The sequence below is a fragment of the Mastomys coucha genome, unplaced genomic scaffold (genome assembly GCF_008632895.1).
Source record: "Mastomys coucha isolate ucsf_1 unplaced genomic scaffold, UCSF_Mcou_1 pScaffold8, whole genome shotgun sequence".
NCBI lineage: Eukaryota > Metazoa > Chordata > Mammalia > Rodentia > Muridae > Mastomys > Mastomys coucha.
In genome coordinates, this window is record NW_022196914.1 from 55,461,478 (window position 1) to 55,489,121 (window position 27,644).

Here is a 27,644-nt window from a genome sequence, read left to right on the forward strand (position 1 = left end):
TTATCTTTCCCCAGGAGCTCAGTCCTTGCCCAGTCTTACTATTCCAAAGCCTGGCCAAATTACACCCGAGCTATGTTCTTTCCCTCCGGCCCACCGGATACGCCAAGAAGTGAAAAACACCAAACAATCTTAGTTTAGAATCAACAATGACACAACTGCTGGATGCAGAATCTCTAGTCCTAAACTCACCAACTATTCTATGTTAGACATCTTCTGGTGGTAGATTCTGGTGGATTCCACCACCAGATCTCACAGTTCCCGGTCTACATGGTGCCTCCTTTTGCTCCTGCCTTCCTGTTCCTTCTTCCTGTGTTCCCTCTTCCTCTCTTGGACCCAGAGAACCCTCCTCCTCCTCCTCCTCCTCGCCCAGCGATTGGCTTCTTGCCATCTTTATTATCCAATCACAGCAAACGACCAACAAAGAATAGCAAAGTGAACAAATACCATCTAGTGTCATCAGCAAAGACCAGCATCATCAAAGCCCAAGGATGACCATCGAAGAATGGCAAGGCATGCCAATACTACCACCCAGTATCAGGATCAATCACTGTCTGTTAGGCTGTATTAATGTCCTTTTCAAACATCACATGTTCTCTCTAGCATCTGCTCTAGCAAGATATTACATGCCCTTTTTCCAAACAGTTTCCAGAAAAACACCACATGTCTGTTCTTAGCAAAACATCCTCTCATGTGTCTGTTTCAGCAAAAACATCCTCTCATAAGACAGTTTCCAGAAAAACATCACATGACACAACTGAGTCTCCAAAGAAACCAGAAATTTCCACTTCAGTCAAGTGCATCTTTACCTTTGGCACTAGGGGGGTATGCAAGAAGTTCCTCAAGGCTTGCTGATCACTTATGCCAGTCAGTTAACGAGCTCTGGGTTTCATTAAATACCTCATCTACGATCAGACAAAGTGACAGAAGAAGACATCTGACACCAACCTGAAGCTTCTCTACGCACACACATACATACAAATACACACATACATACAAACACACACATACATACAAATACACACATAAAATTTGATAAAAGGAAATTAGTGTTCCATACCCTTAGCTATTAAGGAAATGCAAATTAAAACTGCTTTGAGGGGATAGGAGATGGCTTCAAGGTAAGATCACTTGCTCACTACCATGAGGACTTGGGTTCAAATCTCCTGCTGTACTTGTGTAAAAAGCTAGACATGGCTGTGTGCCTGTAATTAAGAACATACCCAATGTCCTCTCTGGCCTCACATACACACACACACACAAGCTTAAAACTACATTCATGAGGATGTGTCACACATACATGGACACAGACAAACACACACGAGCTTAAAATTACACTTGAACATATATATCACACAGACACAGATAAATATACACACATATGCTTAAAAACTACACTCATGGGCATGCATCACACAGACGCACACAGGCACCCTGGCTGAGACTTCATCTTACTTCAGTCAGAATGCACATTATCAAGAAACAGGTGACAATAAATGCTTACAAGGATGTGTGGAATGAGGAGCCATATTCACTGGCAGTGAGAGAGTATGGTAGTGCAGACATTATGGGATTAGTGTGAAGTTTATCCAAAACCTAAAAGTAGAATGACCACAGAACCTACATCCCGAAGGACTCTGGGTCCTATCACACAGAGATTCGCCCCACCATTTTAGCCGATGAATTATTCAGAATATCAGGGAAATGGGGTCATCGCACATGTTCATTGCCATATGAATGGATAAGAAAAATGTTGTATATGTACACAATGAAATTTGATTCAGCTGTGAAAAAAATGGAGTTGTAAAGTTTCCAGGAAAATGTGTGGATCTGGAAAATATTCCAGCAAGTACTGGGTGTTCTCTTTCATGTGGATCCAAGTCTTTCACGTTTAATCCATATGACTGTGAGCATTAGTGTAGACTATGAAGATGGAAACGAACCACAAAAGGAGAAAAGAGCATGGAGGAAGTGGGGCGGGGGAGGGGCAGAACACACATGGCAGGAAAGCAGAAAGGCCGCTGGGGGCGTGGAAGATAAACAGAAACAAATTTTGTTTGAAAATGCCATAATGTAATCTAACACTTTGCGTGCTGGTTTCAAAAAAAAAAAATGTTAGCACTGAGCCTGACACAGAGGGAATAATTCACCTAGTTGTTAGTTGCTATTAATAGTAATACCAACATGTTAATGTTTGATCAGCATATATTGAAGCCAATATAAATATACTAATATGGACATATATCTTAAAATTCATGTTAACATTTAATCTATATGTTATAGTTAATATATTGACAATAGCCTTGATACAATCATGTTACATAAGACATCAAATGTTAATATGTATTTTTTCTAAACAATTTTATTAAAATTATATTACATTTAAAAAAAATCTCACCACTTGAATGTCACTAGTGATTTTTCTTCATGGCCTCTTTTCTCAAACCAGGTTTGCATCTGCTGGTGATGATGGAATTATAGTTGTGTGGAATGCCCAGGTATGTACCAAGTAAATGTGGAATGTAATGAAAACATGGCACTGTGGTTGAAAACTCACACACTACTACTGTGTGGTACTCGGTATGTTGGCTTATTATTATCTGTATATTATTGTGGTTAATAGGTGGGGAGGGTTGGCTAGAGATATCATTTTCAACAGGGACTAGTATTTCATAATATTTTAAGTGTGTGCAGGTGTGCGTGTGTATGTGTGTGTGGCCCCAGGAGCTGGAGTTACAGGAACAGTGAGTCTCCTGACATGAGTCCTCTGCAAAGAGCAGCAAATGCTTTTAACTACCATCCATATGAATGGATGCACAGATACCATCTCTCCAGCCTCAGAGAGCTTGGGGTAGTCAGCTACTATGCAGTGACATCAAAAATGAATGGTTAGTTTTTGTAAGATAGTACAGTTCTTCATTCAACCTTGTATGATAGCATAATAAAAAGTCATCTCATGTTTGGCTTTAGTCTGTGTAACTATGTAATGGGAGGTCTGTTTTTCAAGTGTATTTAAAGGTTGCTTGAGTTTCCCTGGGCCTCTCCTGGTGGTCTTTGTTGTGCAGGTTGCTCTGTTTTTATTTTTCCCTTGCTCCTTCATCCTGGTTGTTTAATCTCACCATTGGTCCTCATTCTCCTGTGGTCTTGCTTAGATTCAGTCCTCCTTTAACACCACAGTGTCCATGGGTGGCTCCGGTCCTCCTCAACCTCACACTGGGTGCTCACGTGCCTATGTGAAAGTTTTGCATATACTCCCTCACATCCTCTCATGTACTTAAAGTTATCTGTAGAGTATATGTTGTAGTTTACACAACGCAAATGTTGCAGGGAATGACCAAGTCTTTTTATGTTCAGTATAATTTATTCTCTTTTAGTTGGTTGGTTGGTTGGTTGGATGGTTGAGACAGTCTGGCCCAGATTGGCCCTGAACTTTTGTTCTCTCTGCTTCAGCATTTTTTGTTTGTTTTTGTTTGTTTTTGTTTTTTGTTTTGTTTTGTTTGTTTTTTCGAGACAGGGTTTCTCTATGTAGCCTTGGCTGTCCTGGAACTCACTCTGTAGACCAGGCTGGCCTCAAACTCAGAAATCCACCTGCCTCTGCCTCCCAAGTGCTGGGATTAAAGGTGTGCGCCACCACTGCCCAGCTGCTTCAGCATATTAAAGTCCAGGATAAACCACCATCCATATTTAAAAAATCCTGTAATTTTAGTCTAAGTTTGGTTGAATCAGGCCAGTCATCATGGCCTGTAATCCTAGAGGCAAAGTCAGGTGCATCAGGAGGTCCAGGCTAGCTTTAGCTTCATGATACATTTGAGGCAAGCTTGAACTATATTATTATTTCCAAATAAACAAAAAAGTGAAATCAGTTGAATCCATCTTCTAAAACTGGTGGATACAGAAGGCCAGCTGTACTGTAAACACATTCATGAAATCCTGCAGACTTGGGAAGATTGAAATTTATACATATTGTATGTGCCTACCTAGGAGGTGAGGGAGAGACTGGAGGAGGAGGACATGGAGTGGGTGGGAATGGGTACTGGGCCACGTATGCCTGCAAACCATAGTGCTTCCATTTCCTCTGCACCTAGAGCTGCAAGAGCCTAGACACATGCACATGTTTTCTGTCTACAGATTAAGCTGTTGCTATTGTTGCAGAGCTTACAGGATTCCTAAAATCATAGGAAGGATTATTTCTTTAAATTGACGATGAAAATATCCTAAAATAGCATACTGACTAAAACAATAGGCCAAATTACTCACAGCTGTTTTTAAAACATATTTAGATGATATTTATTTGATTGTTTAAAAAATGTTTAAATTCCAAACATAGTTTTAAATAGCATACGTTTATTTTCTACATAGCTATTCTTCATATTACTTAAGACTCTTCACGTTCGAAAGGGTGAGTTTGTTGACATTCCTATTTGTGTTTCAGACGGGGGAAAAGCTTCTGGAACTCAGAGGACATACTCAGAAGATAACAGCTGTCATTGCGTTCCCTTCCCAAGACCCCTGTGAGGCCAGCAGTCAGCTCCTCCTGACGGCCTCTGCTGACCGGACTGTCGGTATATCCTTAAGCTGAGACCCAGCAGCTGTGCGGGCCTGGGCATTCTGATGGCAAAGTTGGTTTTCCAAGTCTCTATGAAATGCTTCCTGAAGTGTTCGGTGACAGCAGGAACAGGTCGGGGCTTGTGGTGGTGAACCTCATGATAGAAGCGGCTCTTTCCAGAGTGTCTGTTACATCAGGATGTGCAGAAAGACAGGGTGGAAGTAGATGAGTTTAAAACGTGATTTCAGTTAGGGAAATTGGGATGAGTTGGACTGGAAAATAATCAATTTCCTCCTCATGTATGGCAAAAGACACTTAAACAGCTCCCTCCCCCGAGAGAGAACCTGTGCTGCTGCTGAGTGGATATGCATAAAAGTGCAGTCTACTCTGCTCAGTATTTAAAACTTGGTATTTTAAAAGTCTTAAAGTGAATTTGCTTTTGCTTTCCCATACTTTCCAGTTAGAATTTATGAGACCACAGAAATGGTGATGTTCTGTAAAGTGCTTGAATGTGCTAGGGATTGTGTCTTACAGATAGATGTTGACTTATTTAATCTTAAAAATGGCCCTGTGAAATAGAAGTTTGGCAATTGACAGTGAGAGCAGAGATAGAGATGGTAAGTAACTCCCCCAAGGCACGTGCTTAGTAGCCTGAAGCTTCTGATAAAATAGATAAAAGAATGTAAAACAGAGTCACTACTGGGAGTTACCTTGTGGAGCCATGGCCAAGCACTGTGGGTAGCCACAATTCCCGCCACTTGCTCTGCAGTCCGCTATGACAAGTCTGTCTGAGATCTGCGTTCAGTCAGAAGTAAGCCCAGAGGAGGAATGGGTTCGTAGACCTCGCTGAACCAGGCCTGACTTATGCCCCACTTGGAAAGAGTTCCTCAGCTGAAACAGTGTTTAGATAAATTGTCTGCAGGGAAGAAAAGCTCCAGAAAACATTTAAATGGGCTAATCTGTGCTGATGTGGGATTTGGCCAGATGGACACCAGAGTAGGCTTAATACTACTGCTGTTTTAGGGAAAATTTTATTTTATGCATTCAAGTTCTTGTCTTTTTCCTTGCCTTTTTCTCTTTGTTATAATTTCTGCAGAAGTAGAATTTAAAATACAGTGTCTGTTTAAGCAATGCTGTTTCTAGGATGCTGTACTAGTGTTAGAGACAGCTGTTAAAACTGCTGCCCCAGTACGGAGGTAAGATGCTGGCATACCTACTTGTAAACAGCGGTGGCACACATGGCCGTTCATGTTACTGAGTCACTCTTATTTTAAAAACTCCCAAGAGCTTTGACATTCATTTTATCCAGATGGACTTTGTAGTCACTCTCTGAGGACCTTCATTGTTAATTAACTTTTTAAATTAAATGTTGATGGTAGAATTTTTTATTTTTGGTCTTAAGAACCCGTGTTGCTTAATACTGATCATTAAGGTTTCAAATAGTGATGTCAGTGGAAAGAAGTGAGATGGTGTTAGAACTGGGAAGCTTAAGGCCAGAAAACATTGTCTAATAGCAAGAGGGCTTTTTTATAACTGAGTAGTTTGTTTAGTGTGACACAAACATGTGAATACATAGGCATCTCCCTTTTTTATAATTAACTGCATTTGAAGAGTGGCATAGAGTTAATAAAAATAACCAGATAAGGTTAATAAATTATGAAGCTAATTTTAAAATTTTAATATAAATATATATCAGGCAAAATATAAAATGTGTTGGCCATACATTTATATTACTACATTTCCAAGTATATGATATGATATTTATACATGTATGATATGAAATGTAACACCATAGAAAACTGTGACAAAAGTTTCTAAAGATCATCATGCTCCTTAAGTCAAACTAAAACCCACACCATGTGGCAAGAGGCCTTTTACGTGTTTGTAGTGCACAGAGTCCTGGTGACACACAGTTCCTGTTGTAACATATACATATAATCATGTACACTGCAGTGAACTCTCATAAACTGTTGGGAGATGTGGTAGTTCTCAGTGTAAAACATTATGTATGTACTCATTTACTACATTATGGTAAACTGTTCCCATGAGGACACTTAAGCAGATTTGGTGGTTAATGCCCATGAAGATGAGTACTCCAGGGCACTCACTCTGGTGGGCATCTTTAATGGCCTCACACTAACATTGTAGCTGGTAGACCTGCTCCTGAAGAGATGACTTGCAATACAGATCTATGCAGGGTGAACACTAGCTGGCTTAGATTTTACTTAAAGATTTCCTGATTGTTTATATTTGTGATTTTACTGTTAATTCAAAGTGTTATCTCACACTAAAGTTTTAAAGTTCTATTTGGACATTATTTCTTAACATAACTGTAAGTTTGGGATTGTGGCACCGGCCGACAAATCCAGAGAGTCACATGCTTCCAGTCTACTGTAAAGGTAAAATCTTCAGCAAATCAGGTTCCTATGGCAATATTTTTGTTGTTGTTTTCAAGATGGCTTAATAAATTAAATGAAATTGCTTCTTTAAATTTTACAAATCATTGTATTCACACACATCCACAGCCATTTGAGTTTAAGACAAGGTTTTTGAAGTGTGAGAATGTTTAAGTTAGAAATGACCAGAGGGGTTGGTTGTTGCTGTAAGACAAGTGAGTAGGTAGGGCCCGGTGGGCTCACAGCAGACCCTGCTAAGAGGACACGGCACATACAGAGCCAGACCAGGAGCTGCTCTGTTTTTATGCTTTGACCAAAACATAGCCAGGCATTTGTCCCTTGCCTGCTGCCTTCTTTAAGGCTACGAGGACACGTCGGTTTCTTGTTCCTAAAATAAAACATTTTAATGTTGATGCCATTTATTTAATCTTTTTATAAACAGATATTGATTGGGACTTTTATGGTAGGGATGCTGCCACACATGGGAGAAACAAATGCAGCTAAGCCTTGTTTCCTTGTGGTTCCTCCAGGAGAAATGACCTCGTGTGTTCTGGAGAAGTTAGCTCCGTTTTCAGTGCTAGCCAGTCAGGAAAGGTACCAGTTAAAGGTGCCTCCTCCATAGCTTTGGGGACAGCTGGCCTCTGACAGCCTGCTGTCTCTTTCTGTGCTGTGTGCCAGTGGTCAGGTTGGCTGTGAGTCCCTATGCAGCGTCTCTGGTGGCTCCTTCCATCATGGTTCTGTGCCGTTACAAAGCCAAGTTTCTGAAGTTTCTGTGGAGGAAGGAGCTGTGTGCTGTGTTCTTATGGCTCTTTTAACAGTGGGGGTCTGAGGAGGTCACTGAAGTATTCACTACATTTTATGTGATCTGAAAAAAATGCTGCTTATGCATTCCTTTAAAAATATTTCTTCCTATCTGGAAAGCTAAAATCATTAGTTTTCAAGTGGAAACCCTTGAGTGAAGGAACAGAGAAGAGTAAGATAATGCATGTGGGATTCATCTGAGGGCCTCTGCTTGTAACAGCAAGGGGGACTTCTTGGATTAAAATGGAGCTTGTGGTTAAAATACTTACAAAAAAGGGTTTTATATTTGCTTGCCCCTCCCGTATATTTGTTTTACAAAATCAAATCTGCTCATATTAGTTCAGTGGTTCAGGTTTTCTTAGGTGACTTTTCAGAGCAATGCAGACACATAACTCTTAATTATTTTTTAACCTAAGTTTTTAAATGAAGATTGGCGTTAGCAAGGATTTAGAGCAAATTGTTTTTTTTCTTTTCTTTATTTGTTTGGAGCCAAATAGAAACACTTTTCTTAGAAGGCATTTGGTGTTATGAAGGCTCTAAAAAGTGGTTATAAGCATCAACCTCACGTTTCTACTTCAAGGAAGCCCTGTAAAGGAAATGGGGAGAAATAGAGGTGGAGAAATGTGGGCTACAAATTAGTTTTTATAAGTGGGCAATGAAAGTGTTCTAGTGTCATAAAAAGGAAGAGTTAAAGTGTGGTGTGTGCACGCTCAAGGTATCTCAGAAGACTCTGAAAAGGCGTTGGAGAATGCAGTAATGACATGCTAAGTATTTAAGGCGGTATACGACCTTCAACAAAATATTAACAAACTACAGCCAGCAACATAGAGAAAGGATGATACAGCACAGCCAAGGAATGAGACTTTAGCGGAATATCTTAAAGTCAGTGCCCAGAGTCCAGGACAGGAACCATGTGACCGTTTCAGCAGAATCAGAGAAAGCGTTTAACCAACTCCAGCATATCTCCCCATGCAGATATTTTACACTCAAAGATGACCCCTCAAGGTCACTTATGAAAATCTAGTGACCAAATATTGAAGACAGCAGACCGTTCTCCATATGGTCAGGAATAAAATAGGAATCTGTGCTCCCAGCATGCATCTGTTTAGCTTGCACTGGAGGATCTGGACAGGAAAGCCAGACACTAGAAAAGAAGTGAGTGATTGTTTCATAATTTTTTTATGAAAAAGAAGAACTAGACTTTCTGTATTTATGCATGATACAACCTTATATGTAGAAAATCATAAACCCACACAAAATTTTTAAGGCTAATAAATTAACTTAGCAAGGTTTCCAGGTACATACTTGGTAATACAAAAGTCAATTATAATTTTCTAAAATCAAAGTGAGAAAGTTCTGTTCACAGTTACATTCAAAAGAATAAAAGACTCAGATATAAGTTTTTTTTTTTTTTTTTTTTTTTTTTTTAGGTAGGGGATTTATACCTTAAAATCTTTAAAACAGTGTTCATAAGTAAATGAATTTAAAAACTAGGGGCTTGAAGAGCTGGCTCAGCAGTTAAGAGCACCTGTTGTTCTTGCAGAGGACTTGGGTTCGATTCCTAGCCCCGACAGGCTGACTCAATCATCTGCAGCTCCAGCTCCAGGGAACCCACGGCTCTTGTAGCTACCAAGCAAGCACACGGTGTGCATGCACACTTGCAGGCAAGATGTTCATACAAATAAATAACTGCAGAAAAAGTCGTTAACTAAAAAACTCTCATTTGTTCATGGCTTAGATATAATACTAAGATTTAAACACTACACAAAATGACCTGCAGATGGAATGTAATATCTATCATAAAATTAAAGCTGGTTTTTTTGTTTCAGAAAGGAACAAGCTAACCGGAAACTTGTAGGTGTAAAGGATCCGGAGTAGCCGTAACAGTTCTAGAAAGAAAGCATAAAGCTGGGAGACCATTCCTAATTCTAAAACTTCCTTACTGATGCAGTGTCACGACAGTGGGACACTGACATAATGACGTAGAAACAGATTGGTGGGGTAGAATGGAAGGTCCAAAAATAAAATCTTACACATGTACATAGTCAATTTACGAGGGAGCCAACACTTTTCAGTGGAAGAAAGAATAGTCTTTTTTAAAAAATGAGGCCTGCCGGGGGTGGTGTTCATATCTGGACTTCCTGCTATGGGAGGCTGAGGTATAAGAATCATTTGAATCCATCAGTTCAAGATCAGCCCGGGCAGCATTGTATGGCCCTGTCTCAGGGGCCAGGAAATTCAGCTGAACATATACATATAAAAAGGAATAAATTTATTTGGTAAAAAGTGGTCAATTGAGCCTAATTGAATGTAAACTTTTGTTCTTCAAAGAATACTACTGACAAATTGAAAATACAATCTAGCCTGAAACTTAAAGGCTACACCGACTTATAGTGCTTATGATTTGGTGATGAGTTCCCAGAAAGGCAACATGACTCGGTCCTGGCCTCAGAAGCACCGGAATACATTCACCTTCAAAAATGACAAGTTTGATAAGAGTGTTCAGACTAAGAAAACTAATGCAAAACCTCATGATGAGGTATATCAGTGCTGCAAAGAAGTTCTTGAATGGCATGTAAAATAGAGCAAGTACAAATCACTGTCAAAGCCTAAGAAGTGTGTTAAATGTTTACAAAAGACAGTAAAGGACTCTTACCACATAATGTGTAAATCATGTGCCTGTGGACTTGAAGTTTGTGCAGAATGTGGGAAGAAAGAAGAGATCATCATTACGTTTAATAAAGAACCAGAAACTTCTGATGAAAATGAAAGTTCTAGCCGTAGAAGAAATTACAAACGGGAGGAAGGCAGTGATGAGGACTTAGATGTTGAGTCTGACTTGGGTGGTGAGGATGGGGACACGCAGGCTGGCCAGCACTGAGTCAGCCGCAGAGGGAGTCAGAGAAGGCTGTTCCAACAAGCAGAACTGGCTCATGAGAAACATCGGTAATACGGTTGAGTACTAGAATCGTAAAGGTTTTCACAAGAACACTTAAGCTGAGTATACAGAATATGTGTGGGCACACCATGGCATGTTGTGTAAAACCTACAGAAGTTATTTTATTACATAATGTCAAATTATTCAGTGTTGAGAATTGGTGATTGTACCAGAACTATCTCATGGAAAGCTAAGATGACTAGCTCAGAGTACATTTCTATAGCCTGACCTCAGGTATGTGACTTCTTAAGCAAAAGCACCCTTACATCTTACAAAGCAAAACAGTATTTACACACACACACACACACACACACACACACACACACACACACACACACAAACATAAACACATATGCATACACATACACAATCATGTGTAATGATTTTTCTTCAAAAATGTTTTTATATACTTCATTCCATTTTTTTAAACCTTTTCCTAGTTTGGAAATATATACTTAGAAAAAATGTGTAGACTGTATAGTTACTACCTAGAGAGGAAAATCCCACATTCATACTGGAGTGGAGATGCTTGCAGCATCAGAAGTTCCTGCGAAGTTCTCCCCCATGAGCTTATCCTTCCCAGAATCCCATCGTCCTGAATTATCACTTCATTGCCAGTGTTTTCACTTGTAAGCAGTGTAAGTTAGCGTCATGTGATTATTGAAGTCAGTGTCCTTCTGTTTAAAACCCCAAAGCTACAGGAAAGTGGCCAGGTGGTACAATGGACTTGTCCACACTCTAGCTAGGTTCACAATTTTAATGTCTTATGTTTTCTTTGTGTCTTAATCTCTATGAATGTATATATGATGCATATGTACATGTACATATGTGTATATATTTGCTGAGCCATTGAAATAAATGGGAAACCATGGTTTTGAAAAAAATAGAAAATACATTCTGAAAAATAGGAGAAATATACATAAATCATTTATCAAATATATATGCAAATTGTGCAAAGAACTATTAATAAAAAAGAAAAGAAGTATAATTGAGAATAAATTTGAGGGGCTGGAGAGATGGCTCAGTGGTTAAGGGTACTGGTTGCTCTTCCAGAGGTCCTGAGTTCAATTCCAGACAACCATATGGTGGTTCACAACCATTTGTGATGGGATCTGATGCCCTCTTCTGGTGTGTCTGAAGACAGCTACAGTATACTCATATAAATAAAATAAATAAATCTTTAAAAAAAAGAAGAATTTGAAAGAAATTTTCTCCCAAAAGATATGTAAATGAGCAATAAATGCATGAGAAAAAGTTGATAATATGTAAATGAGCAATAAATGCATGAGAAAAAGTGAGAGAATCAAAGCCACTATGGGTTACCATTTCATACACATTAGCACCACTAGTAGATGCTTTGTCGAAAGGACAGGGCTTGAGTGTTAATAAATATATGGAAAAGTCATATTGTAGCTTATGCATTGCTAGTGGACTTGTAAAGTACTACAGTGACCTTCAAGAGGTTTGGCAATCTGGTAAACTGTTAAACGATAACCCGCCTGTGTATAGTCCCACACCGATGCCCACACGTATGTATATAATGAATGTCAGAACACCAGCATTCATACTAGCTAAAAATGAGAAATAAGCTAAATTATCTACTAGGTAGTGATCGAATAAACAAAATGTACATATCCACACAATAGGTTGTCAGTTGGCAATAAACAGAATAAAGGGCTAACGCAGAAGCCCAGAGACTAGACTAGACAAGGTAGACTCCGGAAGCACACAGATTGCTTTCAACTTTCTCATCTGTTTTAAAAGTAGCCTCATTCTGAGCCAAGGCAAGCGCCCTCCCTTCTTTCTAATTCACTCTCTGTCCTTGTTACCACTTACTCGAATCAGCTATGAGGGCATGACTCTTGAAGAGAGGACCCTAAGGTACCACACCAAGTAAAGGATTCTGCTTCCTGGAAACAGAGTTATTAAGAATTAATTAAAAAGTTATTTTTTTGGTATTTATTTATTTATTTATTTTAAACTCCAGATTTTATTCCCTTCCTGGTCCACCCTCCAACTGATCCACATCCCATACCTCCTCCCCACCCCCTATATCCACAAGGATGTCCCCATCCCCCCACCCCCACCCTACCAGACCTCTAAACTCCCTGAGGCCTCTAGTCTCTTGAGGGTTAAGTGTATCTTCTCTGACTAAATCCAGACCTGGCAGAACTCTGCTGTATATGTGTTGGGGGCCTCATTTCAGCTGGTGTATGCTGCCTTGTTGGTGTTCCAGTATCTGAGAGATCTCAAGGATCCAGATTAATTGAGACTGCTGGTCTTCCTACAGGCTGGCCCTGCTCCTCAGCTTCTTCCAGCTTTCCTCTAATTCAAATGCAGTGGTCAGCAGCTTCTGTCCTCTGTTGGACACCTGACTCTTTTAGCTGCTTGTTGGGTCTTTCAGAGGGCAGTCATGATAGGTCGCTTTTTCTGAGCGCTCCATAGCCTCCGTAATAGTGTCGGGCCCTGTGACCTCCCCTTGAGCTGGATTCTACTTTGGGCCTGTCACTGGATCTCCTTTTCCTCAGGCTCCTCTCCATTTCTATCCCTGTAGTTCTTTCAGACAGGACCAATTATGGATCAGAGTTTAAAAACTAAAAATAAGTATATTTTCTGTTTTATTTTTATAAGGCATTTAAGGATTATATAGAAGTTGTCTATCAGTGATTCTCAAGTTGTCTGAAATCTTAGTGGCTTAAAGCAATGATAAACATCCAGTGTGTGTAGACAGGAATAGAGAACCTCTTAGCCAAGTGGTACTGGCTCAGGGTCTCCTGACCGTCTGTCCCCAGGAGGCTTCTCTGGGTTGAGAGCCTACTGAGAAGCTCAATGCAGCTTAGTGCATTACTGCTCTGTAGTGCTTGCAGGCCTCAGCTTCTTGCTGTGTGGCCAGCTTTAGTGTCACCTTGTGATCTAAGAGAACAGGGTAGTCCCAGCATCTTCTTTGGCTGCCATAGAAATCACCTCTTCTCCGTATTCTGTGAGATGCTGGTCACTTAAAGAGCCCATAGTCAGCAAGAAGAAAACCAAAGTGCTTATCAAATGGAGGGACTTCAGAGAACTTAGGGACATAAATTAAAACCACGGAACAACACTAGACGTTCTGAACTAATGGTCCATTTCAAATGATTTGCAGTGCTTAACTGTTCTTCAGAGACTGGACATTTGGCTCTCAGGTGGTAGTGACCTAGGCGTGTGGAACCGGAAATTAGAGCTGCTGTGTAAGACCAGCCACCTTTCCGATACAGGTAAACACCAATCAAGGGAATTCTGAGACAGCCGATAAACTGGGAAAGACACAGTTGGGTCTTTAAAGAGATGTAATCACAACATAAAGGTCCATGTGGGATTTCCTTCTTGTTGTTGCTGTTGATTGTAGGTAGCCATATTTGATGAGTATTTTCACATGACAAATCATTTAGCGAACGTTTACACTCATGTGTATCTTATTTATGCCAAGTATTGGGTTTCAGTGTGGTATTTTCATACATGGACGTAGTGTGTTTGGAAGGTAGCCACTGGTCCTGTCACCCTCATTAGCTTTTTCCTCCTCACAAAAGTCACCTTTTCTCCACAAATGGGAGAAAGTATGCAGCATTGTCTTCTCATATCTGGCTTAGTTTATGTTTGATGGTGATCTTCAGTTTCATATGTTTTCTTGAAAATGATAGGATTGTGTTCTTTATGGCTGATAGTACTCCGCTGTGTGGATATGTATATCACATAATCACTGTGTGTATGTGCATATATGTACATATCACATTATCACTCTGTATGTGTGTGCATGTGCATATCACACCATCTTTATCCATTTATCCATTGATGAACACAAAGGCTGAATCCATCACCTCCCTGTTTTAAACAGTGTCACAGTGAACATGGATGCACATATAGTGCATGATAACCTTTGAGTACTTTAAGTATATGCCCATACCCAAGTGTGGGATAGCAGAATCAGGAGCCCTTAATATTCCATGGTTTGGTGTGTTTTTATATATGTGTGTGCACATATATGTGTGTACATGTATATGTGTAGTGTGTGTGTGTGTGTGTGTGTGTGTGTGTGTGTGTGTGTGTGTGTGTAGGACACAGGCTATGACACAAGGTCAGAGGACAACTAGTGAGAATCCATGGTGTGGATCCTCAGGTCCCAGGCTTGGTGGCAAGCACCTTTATCTACTGAGCCAACTGAGTGGCCCCTCAGTGAACATTTTCTGCATTTAAAATTCTTCTTGAAGAAGGAAGATCTTCCTAAGTTTGAGGCCAGCCTCTTCCACGTCCATCTTGTGCTCTCTCACATTTCTTCCATCTCTTCCACGCAGACACAAAACATACTTACCCACGAGGAAGAGAAATTAGTACCGGCATTGCAATAGTGCTGCTAGGCTGTGACAGGCAGGAAGGAAAGCCAGTGAGTGGACATCTGCATTTGCATATGATACATTACATATATCATATAGCAAAGTGGAAAGATTAACTTTATTAAATAATTTTTTGTTTACATGTTCCAGTATTTCAACCTTTTAAATGCTCGAAGTTATGGTTAGTCTGAAACCATTTTATAGATTTAGCTCTGAAGAGATACTCAGTACTGTGTGCTTAAGGCCAAGCATAGAATCATGTCCAGCTACTCAGGAAGCTGACACTGACTGCGGTAGGCCAGTGTGGATAATATAGCAAGACCCTGTCTTTTGAAAACAACAGCCGCAGCAACCAAACCCCACACACTAAACATTCTGCACATCAGTAAGTGGTGTGGTGGTTAAGTCTAGTCATCTCATCAACATTGGTCATTTTGGAAATGCACTAATTAGCAGTAACTGTGCTGTTTGCAGGCCACTTCTCAGCCTTGACAGAGGGTGTTGAGAAAGGACTGACTGGCTCCCCAGGGGAGTGTCACTTCCTCTGTGTTCTTATGCAAATGCTCTGACAGTCAGTGTCACAAGAGCAGGTAGATGACCAGCTTGGTGTCCTCTGACCTGCTGAGGCTGTCTACCTGGTGGTAGTGTCCAGTCTCATAGGCTAAAAGCTTGGTCCTTGAGAGAGTTCTTACCCTCCATCATTTCATTTTTCATTGGGCTCCCCCCCCCCTCTCTCTCTCTCTCTCTTAGATTTTTGACACCCTGATTATAAATCACGATTCAGTTTGCTAGAGGGCTTACAGAACTCAGGGAAACACATTTGCCCATTTTAGTTCTGTTACAAGAGCTCCGAAGAAGAAATACAGAGGGCAAGGTGGGAGGCCGGGCACAGAGACTGTGTGCTCCCTAAGTTTGCTCCCTGCAGGAATTGTCTTATGTTCAGCTTTACTGAATCCATCTAAATCCTGTTTTTTTTTTTAATGGAGGCTTTATTATGTAGATATGGTTAATTAAGCCATTTGTTACTAGTGACCAACATTACTTTCTGCCCCTCTCTCCTTGGAGGTCAAGGGGTAAGGCTGAAAATGCCAACCTTGCCCTCCTGTCTTGGTCCTTCTAGGGAGTAGCTCTCATCTCAGAACCACCAGTGATTGGCCAGACACTAGTCGTCTCATTAGAACACAGTGTCCAGAGATTTAAAGGTTTTAAAGGGTTGTGTCAGCAAACAGGATGGAGGCCAGATACGTCTTTTGCATTACTACATCATCTTATTTAGTGCCAGGGAGCATGCATAGTCTTAATTACATTGAGGGAAAACCCCAGTTTCATAACTCATTGAAGTAGCCATCAAATGGTGGTTGTGGTAGTTATCATAAGGGATGCCTGCTAAGGATATGGGAGTGGTTGAGTGTTCCCTGTTAGCACTGTGGAGCAATATTCAGAGCCTAGTAATATGCCCAAAGTGTTTTCCAAAGGTACCAGAAATTTACTCACAACTCACTTTCTACGTGTGAGCAAGAACGGGTGTTCATATAGCAGGTTTTAAGTATGTTTTATGGGAAATGACTAATATAAAGTTAAGGAAGTTTTGTTTTTGATATAAGCCATGATAGAAAATGATTTCCTTGATATATATATATATACATATATATATACATATATACATATATATATGTATATATGTACATATGTATATATGTATATGTATATGTATATATATATATTTTTTTTTTTTCCTGAAGGGATCAGTGCTTTGGTTGAAATCCCTGGGAACTGTGTCGCCGCAGCAGTGGGCAGAGAATTGAGTGAGTATATATCTATACGTGTCTATATTAGCTACATGAATACATACATACATACATACATACATACATACATGTGTGCCAGAAAGACATAAGCAGTTTTAATTCAGAGATGCCTGCTGCTGCCCTAGCTCTGGCCTTTTGGTGTTGTTGAAAATGATACAGGGTAAACCATTTTCAAAGTGTTAGGTCAGACTTCTTCTTGTCAACATATTACAGTATTACTGTCTTCTGTTAATTTGATTAAACAATATATTTCCTATTCTAAAATCACTTAGCAGCAGTGTTTTCACTCAAAGTTTATTCACATCAAGAAGAGTTCTCTTTGATTTGAACTGGGAGACTTGCCAACAGCCACACTTTGAATGTAAAAGGCTATTAGAATTTAATAATCTTGCAGAGTCTTTGACAGTTGGCAAAATAGTGTCAGAGATACAGGTAGAGATGTGTCATGACCTATATTCCAGAGAGGGATGTGAAGAGAAGAAGGACTTGGATAGATGATTACTGCCATCGGGGAAGGATGTGAGCCCTCAGCACTTTCTTTATGAGGTGTGCTTGTCTCTGAGCATCCACGACTCTGGCTCCTGTGGCTCATCAGAGCATGTGTACACTGATGTCAGCCTGTACACTGGTCTTCTGTCTGCTGCGGACTCTGGGCATTTGGCAGCAGTAACTGGGCCTGTTCACATTTGGTAGCTGCAACTCCTAGATTACCATAGATGTTTTGTAAATGTTGGTTAATAGAACCACTTGATTTGATTGGATTTTAGGCTTTATGTGTTGATTAAAATTAGGACTTACAGTTTAAGTAAAACTATTTTTTGAAGTCATATAATAAATCAAGGAACATATTCAACATCAATAGTCAAGAAATTAAAAGCTATATTCTCAGAGAATTTATAATTGAATAGTATATACCAAAAATATGAAAAGTTGTTTTTACTTTTGGCTCTTATTTTTAACAGCTTTTTTGGGGGCGGGGTGGGGGTTGGCAGCTGCTGAAGCCTTTACTGAGCCGAAGGCCAGGCATTTGTAGCTTAGCTTGTGGCAGTGCTTACTGGCCTGTACCCATGAGGAGAGACAGCTGATGGTGGAAAGGACTGGGGCAGGGAGCAAGGGGGATAGGAGGTGAGCAGGGGGAGCAGAGCAGGGGTTGGTGTGGCTGGTCACTGGCCTGGGTAGGAACTGAGTGGTATTCCTGACATGCAGTGGAGACCGCAGGGTTTGGTAGTGGGTTTTGGAAGTCAGTAAGGGAAGCAAGGTGAAGAAAACCCTGACTTAGGGTTTGTGAACATACTTTAGGCATCTCAAGCACTGGAAGAAATGGTGGAGGCTGGTATAAATAAAAGGTTCTTTTTGGAGATTTTTTTTTGCACTTAATGCTTTTTGAGTAGGAAGGTATTTTTTTTTTGAAGATTTTAGTAAAATGACTGTCTTTTAGTAATTTTTAGGCTTGTAACACCCACAGAAGAATTGCCGGAGTGGGATATTATTGAAGTTAAACGCCTTCTCGATCACCAGGACAATATTCTGTCATTGGCTAACATCAATGGTAAGCTCATTGTGTACATTTATGTTATGTAGGGTTTCAGAATTTTTAACTTGTTCCCCTGTTTCAGAATGACTGTTAAAATAATAGTTCAGATTAGTGGAGATTGTCATTATCTGTTACTCTAAGATTTGAGACAGGAGAGCCTGGCTCAAGCCTCATAGTTTGGCATGGGCAATAGACTAAGGCATAACTATCCTAAGGAACTACTTGGTACTTGGTACTTCATCATAGGCTGTGAATTCCAACGCTTGTAACATTCTAGCGTTCTTCACGAGTGGCTCTGTCTATATCAACGTCAGTGATTGAGTGTGACATCAGATGTCAGGAGAGGCTCACAGACTCTGCTGTTGGCATTTAGTTAGTTCTTAGATAAGGGATAGCTGACATCAGAACTGAACTGAGTGATCTGTGTGAGTCAGAGAGTGCTGGTGGGGACAGCAAGCAGGTCATGTAAGACTGCTGGGAATATTGACACCGCAGGAGGAGTTACAGCACCGGAACTCCTGCAGATCTGGGGCATTGGGGGAATATGTTGTATAAATATGAGATGAGATTGAAAAGGAGTATGGAGAACCCCAAAGGTAAACTTGCTTGTGTGTCTTCTTATGCCATTTGGCCCCATTTTCGGATGCACCAGTGAGCATCCTCCCCAGCTTCAGCATCTTCCCCACATTAGCCAGCATCCTTCAAAACCCAGATGCATGTCTTTCCAAGGATCAGATCGTCTGTGGTGCTGGACCTCTTTGGTTGGTACCTCTTTGTATCTCTATCCATGAATAGTAGCTCAAAAAGCAAGTTCTTATATATGGGCAACAGTCCTTTGAGCCTTCTGGGAAACTCTGAACCATGATGAAGTCTTGGAGCTTCTAAGGAAAACAGGGCAGATCTGGCCCATCATGTTGGTTATGCCTAGGTATATGTCTTATTTTCATGGTGAAGTATAGACATCATTGAAACATAATGCCGCCTTCAATGAAGAGGACCAATTATTGCTGAGTGAGCCTTGAATAGCTTTGTGGTCCAGCTTTTGCTGTACAGTATACTGTTAGGCATATAATTTCTTGTAATTTTTTTTAGAACATGATTTTAATATTTTCAACTGTTAATATTCAACAACCAGAATAATTATTTTAAGATATGTTTCATTGTTATGTCTCCCTTTTCATTTCTGATTTTATTAATTTGGATACTGATACTGTCTCTGTGCCCTCTGGTTAGTCTGGCTAAGGGTTTATCTATGTTGTTGATTTTCTCAAAGAACCAACTCCTGGTTTTATTGATTCTTTGTATAGTTCTTTTTGTTTCTATTTGGTTGACTTCAGTCCTGAGTTTGATTATTTCCTGCTGTCTACTCCTCTTGGGTGTATTTGCTTCTTTTTGTTCTAGAGCTTCCAGGTATGCTGTCAAGCTGCTAGTGTAAGCTCTCTCCAGTTTCTTTTTGGAGGCCCTTAGAGCTATGCATTTTCCTCTTACCACTGCTTTCATTGTGTCCCATAAGTTTTGGTATGATGTGTCTTCATTTTCATTAAATTCTAAAAAGCCTTTAATATTTTCCCTTATTTCTTCCTTGACCAAGTTATCATTGAGTAGAGCATTGTTCAGCTTCCATGTGTATATGTTCTTTCTATTGTTTTTGTTGGTATTTAAGACCAGCCTTAGTCCATGGTGATCTGATAGGGTGCGTGGGATTATTTCAATCTTCTTGTATCTGTTGAGGCCTATTTTGTGATCGATTATATGGTCAATTTTGGAAAAGGAACCATGAGGTGCTGAGAAGAAGGTATATTCTTTTGCTTTAGGATGAAATGTTCTATAAATATCTGTTAGATCCATTTGGCTCATAACTTCTGTTAATGTCACTGTGTCTCTATTTAGTTTCTATTTCCATGATCTGTCCATTGCTGAGAGTTGGGTGTTGAAGTCTCCCATTATTATTGTGTGGGGTGCGATGTATGCTTTGAGCTTTAGTAAAGTTTCTTTTAGGAATGTGGGTGCCCTTGCATTTGGAGCATAGATGTTCAGAATTGAGAGTTCTTCTTGGTAGATTTTTCCTTTGACCAGTACATAGTGTCCTTCCTTATCTTTTTTGATAACTTTTGGTTGAAAGTTGATTTTATTCAATAGTAGAATGACTACTCCAACTTGTTTCTTGGGACTATTTGCTTGAAAAATTGTTTTCCAACATTTTACTCTGAGATAGTGTCTGTCTTTCTCACTGAGGTGCGTTTCCTGTGTGCAGCAAAATGTTAGTCTATGTCTATATCTGACTGGAGCCTGTCCTTCCTGTGATCCTGGTTGTGTCTGAACTCCTCAGAGTTCAGCTATCTCTGTGATCCTGTGATTTTGGGATCCTGTGATCCTGTGATCCTGGATGTGTCAGAGGTCCTGGGAGTCAAGCAGCCTCTGGGACCTTGAGATCCTGGTCTGACCAAGCTCCTGGGATCTTGGGTGTGTTAGAGCACCTGAGAGTGGAGCTTCTTCTGAGTGTTGTGGGACTGGCTGCAGAGTTCATGCCCAAGGTCTGCTCCCAGACAGGAAGGTGTAATTTTTTATTTTAGTTTAGTTTTTGCTGCTCTGCTTCTCTTTTCCCCCTCACACACCTAATACCACTGGCCAGTTACTGGGCTTACATATCATAACAGAAATGTGTTTATAAAAAGTCTATTTCTTTCCAGGTGTAGTTGTGCAGCCCTTTAATCACAGCACTGGGGAGGCAGAGCAGGGGGCCAGCCTGGTCTACAGAGAGTTCTAGTACACAGAGAAACCCTGTCTTGAAAAACCAAAAATAGATAGATAGATAATTTAAAAACATTTTTAAATTACAATATAATTATACCATTTCTCCCTTCCTGATCCTCCCTCCATACCCTCTCATATATTCCTCCTTGTTCTCTATAAAATTCATGGCCTCCTTTTTCATCAGTTGTTGACACAAACACACACATATATATATCCACTCACATATAAACTTACGTATGTAAGTATGACCTGCTAAGTCTGTATAGTATTACTTGTATGCATGCTTTCTGGACAGACCACTTGGTATTTTTAAGGTATGGAGAGACAGCTCAGTAGGCAGGAGAACTTTCTGTGCAAGCATGAGAACAGCTCCCTAGAACTCACAGTGAAAGCTACATGGAGCTGTGTGCTTGCAACCGCAGTGAGGGTGAGAGTGGAGAAAGGAGAGTCACTGGGACTTGCTGCCCGCCACCCGAGCCAAAAACCAGCACTAGGTTCAGTGAAAGAGGCTGTCTTGAGGGAATAAGGTGGAGGGTTGCTCAGGGCATCCAGCTTCTCCTCTGACCACTATATGCATGTACAGGTCTACATAGAATACACATATCAACATAACACACACACACACACACACACACACACACACACACACACAATCTTTAAAAAGAAGTGCATTTTTAGTGAGGTGGCCCCACAGCAGCCTTGGAACTATATATTTGAATGCCCTAAAATATGCTTGATAAGTACCAGACTTGTTGAAGAGATCTGAATCCCTGGGCAGATTTCCTAAGACATATGCTGACATTGCTACTCTCTTCTGGCAAAGAGCTCTATGTATCATTTCAATCCTTTGCTTGCCCTGTGCTGAAGGTATGGCGATCACAAACTGTTAATGCTTGTGAGGTCTGGAGAGCCAGATGCCAGGAGAGATTTCCCCAAGTGGCTTTCACAATACCACAGGGTGAAATACATCCACTGTTAATATAGCACTGAGGTTATTTGGTATGCAACATTTTGAATGACCTGTCTGGAAATGTAAATAGTTATACAGGGAGAAACTCTAGCTAAGGTGAATGCCACCGTTATGTTTTTGGGAAAGGACTGAAGAGGTAATTGATGCTGTGCTTCTGTTGTGTAAAAGATCCACAGAGTGACAGCTGTGTGCTCTCAAAGGGTTAGCTCTGTGCTGACTACAGACCTGGATCTGGAGTCAAGGAGCATCTTTCTCATCCTTGGCTTCTCTGATTCTTTTTTAGCTGAATGAAATCGGAGGAGGTCATGGAAAAATTAGTACTGCTGAAGTTCTTAAAACTTCCACAGTGTTACAACTAAAATTGTTTTCCTCCTGAGATCAGAGATAAACTTATTCCCACACACACAAATTCTGTAGTGTGTCAGTAAACTATAGATACCAATAAGCTACCTATATGATCCTGAAACCAAGATAAAATAATGTTTATATTTAAGATGTGTAGTGATTTTTATTTCTAAGAGATTGTTCATTTGGCTTTGGCAGATTTCAATCCTGGTTTATTTGATGAAAGGAATAATAAAGTCATAGTTATCCACCTGTGTATTTCTAAATTGTAACTCACTATGTTCTTTAATATCATTGATGTAGAGTAATAACAGGACTCAAAATAGTACTAGAGGTTCAGAGATAGCATGGGATGTGTTTTAAAAGTGACTAGATATTTATTATTTAATTGTTTTCTATAACTGTTCTCATTTAATGCATGAGGTTTCCAAGACCGACAAAAGTTAACAATTTCCTGGAGACCATCGGGCTAGTAACAGGTGGAGCCAGAATAGAACCTGGGTTTTATAATCAGTGCTTTGTTCTGTTCTGCCTTAAATATGTAGGAATAGAAATAAATTACACTGAAAGGTAACTCCAAGTCTAGCATTTGCACAGTGTCTATTAAATGTACAATGTATGAATTGTCTAGGTGTCTAACTCTATTTGAGAGTTTTAAAGCTTATTACTTTATAAGTTAAAGCATAGTCCTAATAAAAATATGACAATAGCAAGCAACATTAAGAACGAAATTAACTGAAAACTGCCATCATTCATATCAAACACCAGTGCACATCTGTCTGTGTGTTCTGAGCATATATACATGCTGGCTCCCACATGGTTCTTCCTGTATTTACATGCCATTGAAATTTTCTTTGATTATTAAAGTAGTTAAAAATGCTATCCCATGCTTATTTTCCATCTGTTTTCTTTTTTCTTAGTAATTCCCAGGGGTGCTGTATGCATTGACTATAATGAGCTATCTGACATTTGTGTTGTGGGTTCTTCCCATTTCCCTGTATGTCTTCCCCTGCCCCGCTTCTTTCAAGGCCCTTTAGCCACTCTCTTCATAGAACTATTACCTTATTTTATCCACTCCTATAAGCACCTTCAGTGTTTTAAATGGCAGGTTTTTGGCATTCATTTTAGGCACGATTCTTTAGTTTTATTCCTGCAAAAGATGGCCAGACATTATAGATAGTATTGTTATTGACACAAACTCTACTATTTCTCATAGGTAAGGGAACGAGTCACTTTCTGGTCTTCATATTGTCACAGTAGTCTTTCTGGTTAGCTTGTCTAGGTATAATTGGGAAGCCCTCACTTTTTTATTTTTTAGCCTAGAGACCATGATTGGTAGTGAAGCATTTGTGAACTCTTCCTAGATACGAGTTTCATCACTGGCTCCCATGTTGGCGAGCTGATTGTCTGGGATGCCCTGGACTGGACTGTGCAAGCCTGTGAGCGTACCTTCTGGAGCCCGACGCCACAGCTGGATGTCCAGCAGGAAATAAAGCTCTGCCAAAAACAAAATGACATTTCTATTAATCATTTCACATGCGATGAAGAGGTAGGTAGTATAAGTTATAATTGTTACAAATAAAATTAGTTTCTGATATTTAAAGCCTTATATGTTGGATATAAAAAGTTATGATTCCAGGCTGTTGAGAGGGCTCAGTGGGCAAAAGTACTTATAACCTAAGTTCAATGGACGGGATCCATAGGATAGAGAGAACACACACACAGATACACACACTCTGCACACACATATTGCACAGCATACACACTTACACACACACCCAAACATCCCATATTCCCACTAAACACACACCAAACACACCATACACTCATACGCCATACACAAGCATACCACACACACACACACACACACACACACACACACACATACTGCACAGCATATACACATACCCAAACACCCCACACTCCCACTAAACACACACCAAACACATCACATACTCATACACCACACACATGCACCACACACACACACACACACACACACACACACACACACACACACACCAAACACAAAGCAGTGAAAAGGTTATTACCTATGGTTTCAGGTTTTAAACTGGTCTGATAATCTTATTAGACTGTACCACTTACATTTTTAAAAAACACTTTAATCCTTGTGTCTAATCTTGCATGTAAGGACATTGTTAGAACACAAATTACAGACCTCATTTGGGCTGGATTAAGTAATCCCATGGTGTTTGAGGTTATTGTTTTATTTGTTTTAAATTCTGGTGTGTTTCCTAAAGAGGGGAACATGTTAAAATGTTGAGAAATGTTTCCCTTCCAGGTTGCTGGCATCCTGGCCAAAGTGCCTGGGTGAGAACAGCTCCTGGGCCTGGCAGAAGAGCTCTGAAGCATGCGGTCTAAAGCCAGCACCACACACTGCCACCTCTGGCCTCTCATCTCAGTTTTCCCTTTTAGCCCCAGTGGCTCAGAGAGCCTCATGTAATAAAGGAGTTATTTGTTCCAGTGCTCACAGCCTTTGAGCAAGGCACTGAAGGAGACCTTTCTTTCATTTGATTCTGTGCTTTCTATTTACATGCTCTCATTTTATTACACATGTCAGTAAGAGTGCTTTTCTCTTCTTTGTACTACTTTCTGTGCCAGTTGTGTGTGTGCATGTTGTGTGCACATGAGTACTTGTTGCCTGTGTGTGTTGTGTGCACATGTTTATGTGGGTATTTGCATGCGGCGTGCAGCCAGCACTGAGTGTGAATTTGGAGGCTGAAGGTCAGTGTCAAGTGTCTTTCTTCATCTCTTTTTGCCTTAATTTAAAAACTAAGTGTGAGCATGTGTGTGTGTGTGTGTGTGTGTGTGTGTGTGTGTGTGGTGTGTACAGTTGTGCTGTGACCCCCATGTGGATGTCAGGATAACTGCAGGAGTTGGTTCTCTTCTTCTGTCCCAGGGGTCCCAGGGTTGGAACTCAGCTCATCACACTTGGTAGCAGGCATCTTTACCCACTGACCCATCCTACCAGCCCTTCGATTTCTTCAGTTGTAACTCACCCATCTGGAAAGCAGCAGTGATGCTTTCCTTAGCAAGCATCAGCAAAAGTAATTTCTAAAGACTTAAGTGCCTTTGCTCTCTATTCCTCAGCTGACCGTGGGTGGTGCCACTACAGCATCTATGCCTTCACGTTGTGTGCAGGCCTCTTGTTTGCCTAGGGTGTGTGGTGCAAGCCATTTCGCCTACACTTCTAGATGAGAGCAGCCGAGTAAATTCCCAAGGGTCCCTGTGTTCCGAGCAAGCCCAGGCTGTACCTCTGCCACGGAGCCAGGGTAGCAGCAGCTGCTTCCACAGCTCTGGTCTCCAGAGAGGAGAAGGCAGGGCCAAGCTACCCTGTGCAGAGCCTTCTGGACTGGGCTTTCCTCCTGCTGGCTTAAGGTGCTCACCCTTTCTTGGTGGCTTTGACATTGGAGGCTTGAGAGGGCAGAACTGTAATTTTTGTCTGAAGGCTGGGAAGGTAACAGTGGCTTTCCGATGTCACCCAGGGGCAGGAAGTCTATTACACTGGGTGGTAAAGACAAGCTTTATGCCAGTTTCTGAACTTTCTCCCCCTCCCTGCCTAGAATATATTTGCTGCAGTTGGAAGGGGGTTATATGTGTATAACCTACAGTTGAAGCGTGTGATTGCCTGCCAGAGAACTGCACATGATTCCAACATCCTACACCTCGATAAACTTCCAAACAGGTACAGTGCCCATCTCTTCTGCAAAGATGAAAGTCACGGTTCCCAGGGTCACCGCGTAATTCCTGCAGTGGCCAAATCACCTGGCTCCATGTCCTGACCTTGGCATTCTTTTACAAATAGAGAATGTTCCATGACTGACTGAACTGAAGAGCTGTAGCAATATATGGCAAAAATTCACAAAAGCACGAAGGGTTTATTTAAAATTGTCATGTAATAAGGTAAAAGACCCCAGTCAGGTACAGTGTACTATTTTTTTTCTTGTTTTTATATTTTCTATGAACTCATTTCTTTTTATGGTGGTGTATGTTTACAGCTAAAATCAGATAGTAGGCCTGTTAACTTTGTGAGGCTACTAAATAAGGGTTGATTTGGCAGCTAAGGATCTAGTGATGGACATCCTGGAACAGTGTTTTCCATGCCAGACGTGTGTGTAGGATGAGAGAGTCATGGAAAGAGAAGGAACAAGAGGATGGGAGGGAGGCTGCTTAGGACACTGTGTAGCTCCTTAAATAAAAAATAGGAAATGGAGGTAATAATTTTGTGTCACTGAGCAGTAGTGTGGTGTGTGCTTTGCTGGCAAATGCTTCTAGTTCGCACTGAAAAGCCATGCTAACCTGTGATGGTCAGCCTTGCCAAGAGCTGGCTACAGCCAGAGCAGAGCTGGCTACAGCCAGAGCAGAGCTGGCTACAGCCAGAGCAGAGCTGGCTACAGCCAGAGCAGAGCTGGCTACAGTAAGAACAGAGCTGGCCACAGTCAGAGGAGAGCTGGCTACAGTCAGAGGAGAGCTGGACACAGTCAGAGGAGAGCTGGGTACAGTCAGAGGAGAGCTGGCTACAGCCAGAGCAGAGCTGGCCACAGCCAGAGCAGAGCTGGCCACAGTCAGAGCAGAGCTGGCCACAGTCAGAGGATGGCCTGATGGTTTCTGCAGTGAGCACTTGGCCTCCCTAGGTGCTCCTTTGGACCTTTTCTCTTTGGCTTTTGTTCCGACAGGCAGTTAATCTCGTGCTCAGAAGATGGCGCTGTGCGTATGTGGGAGGTCCGAGAAAAACAGCAGCTGGCAGCTGAGCCCGTCCCAACAGGTGTGCGCCTTCCTCCACTAAATCAGTGCTGGGTCCTCTCCTCTGCGCCTCCTCCCTCCCTCCTCTTTATCTCTCCCTCTTTCTTCTCCACTTCCTTTTTCATCTCATTTGACAGGAAAACGAAAGGTGGTAATGAGGAACCACAGGAACCATATAGAATGTGCTCCGTGAAGGAATGAGACATTTACAGGAAGATCTTACTTTTGCCCCAGTGTAAAACTGTTTCGTTATTTCAACTGACTCAACTGCAGTTTTATATTTTGAGAGAAAACTGTTGACTTTCAAGTAATCTAAATGACCAGGAAGCACACCCCATGCACAGTCTGACGTCCCAGCCTTTCTTCCGAGTCTCGATGACTGCACCCCCCCCCATGCACAGTCTGACGTCCCAGCCTTTCCTCCGAGTCT

The 27,644-nt window shown here is 41.0% G+C and overlaps 1 protein-coding gene and 1 pseudogene across 6 annotated transcripts in view; both read left to right on the forward strand.

Moving 5' to 3' along the window:
• Window positions 1-27,644, forward strand: part of Wdr41 (WD repeat domain 41) — a 56,277-nt gene that overhangs the window by 23,443 nt on the left and 5,190 nt on the right. For 4 of the 6 annotated variants that reach the window (XM_031360588.1, XM_031360587.1, XM_031360584.1 and 1 more), the window contains exons 3-11: window positions 2,447-2,495; window positions 4,430-4,561; window positions 6,880-6,942; window positions 13,815-13,926; window positions 16,782-16,844; window positions 18,286-18,396; window positions 23,815-23,999; window positions 26,035-26,156; window positions 27,148-27,236. In XM_031360588.1, coding sequence (XP_031216448.1) covers window positions 2,447-2,495; window positions 4,430-4,561; window positions 6,880-6,942; window positions 13,815-13,926; window positions 16,782-16,844; window positions 18,286-18,396; window positions 23,815-23,999; window positions 26,035-26,156; window positions 27,148-27,236 — 926 coding nt within the window. Of the gene's footprint in view, window positions 1-2,446; window positions 2,496-4,429; window positions 4,562-6,879; window positions 6,943-13,814; window positions 13,927-16,781; window positions 16,845-18,285; window positions 18,397-23,814; window positions 24,000-26,034; window positions 26,157-27,147; window positions 27,237-27,351; window positions 27,614-27,644 lie in introns of those variants that run through there. The other 2 variants (XM_031360589.1, XM_031360586.1) reach the window with 2 other exon arrangements.
• On the forward strand, window positions 9,208-11,039 carry LOC116083803 (annotated as a pseudogene).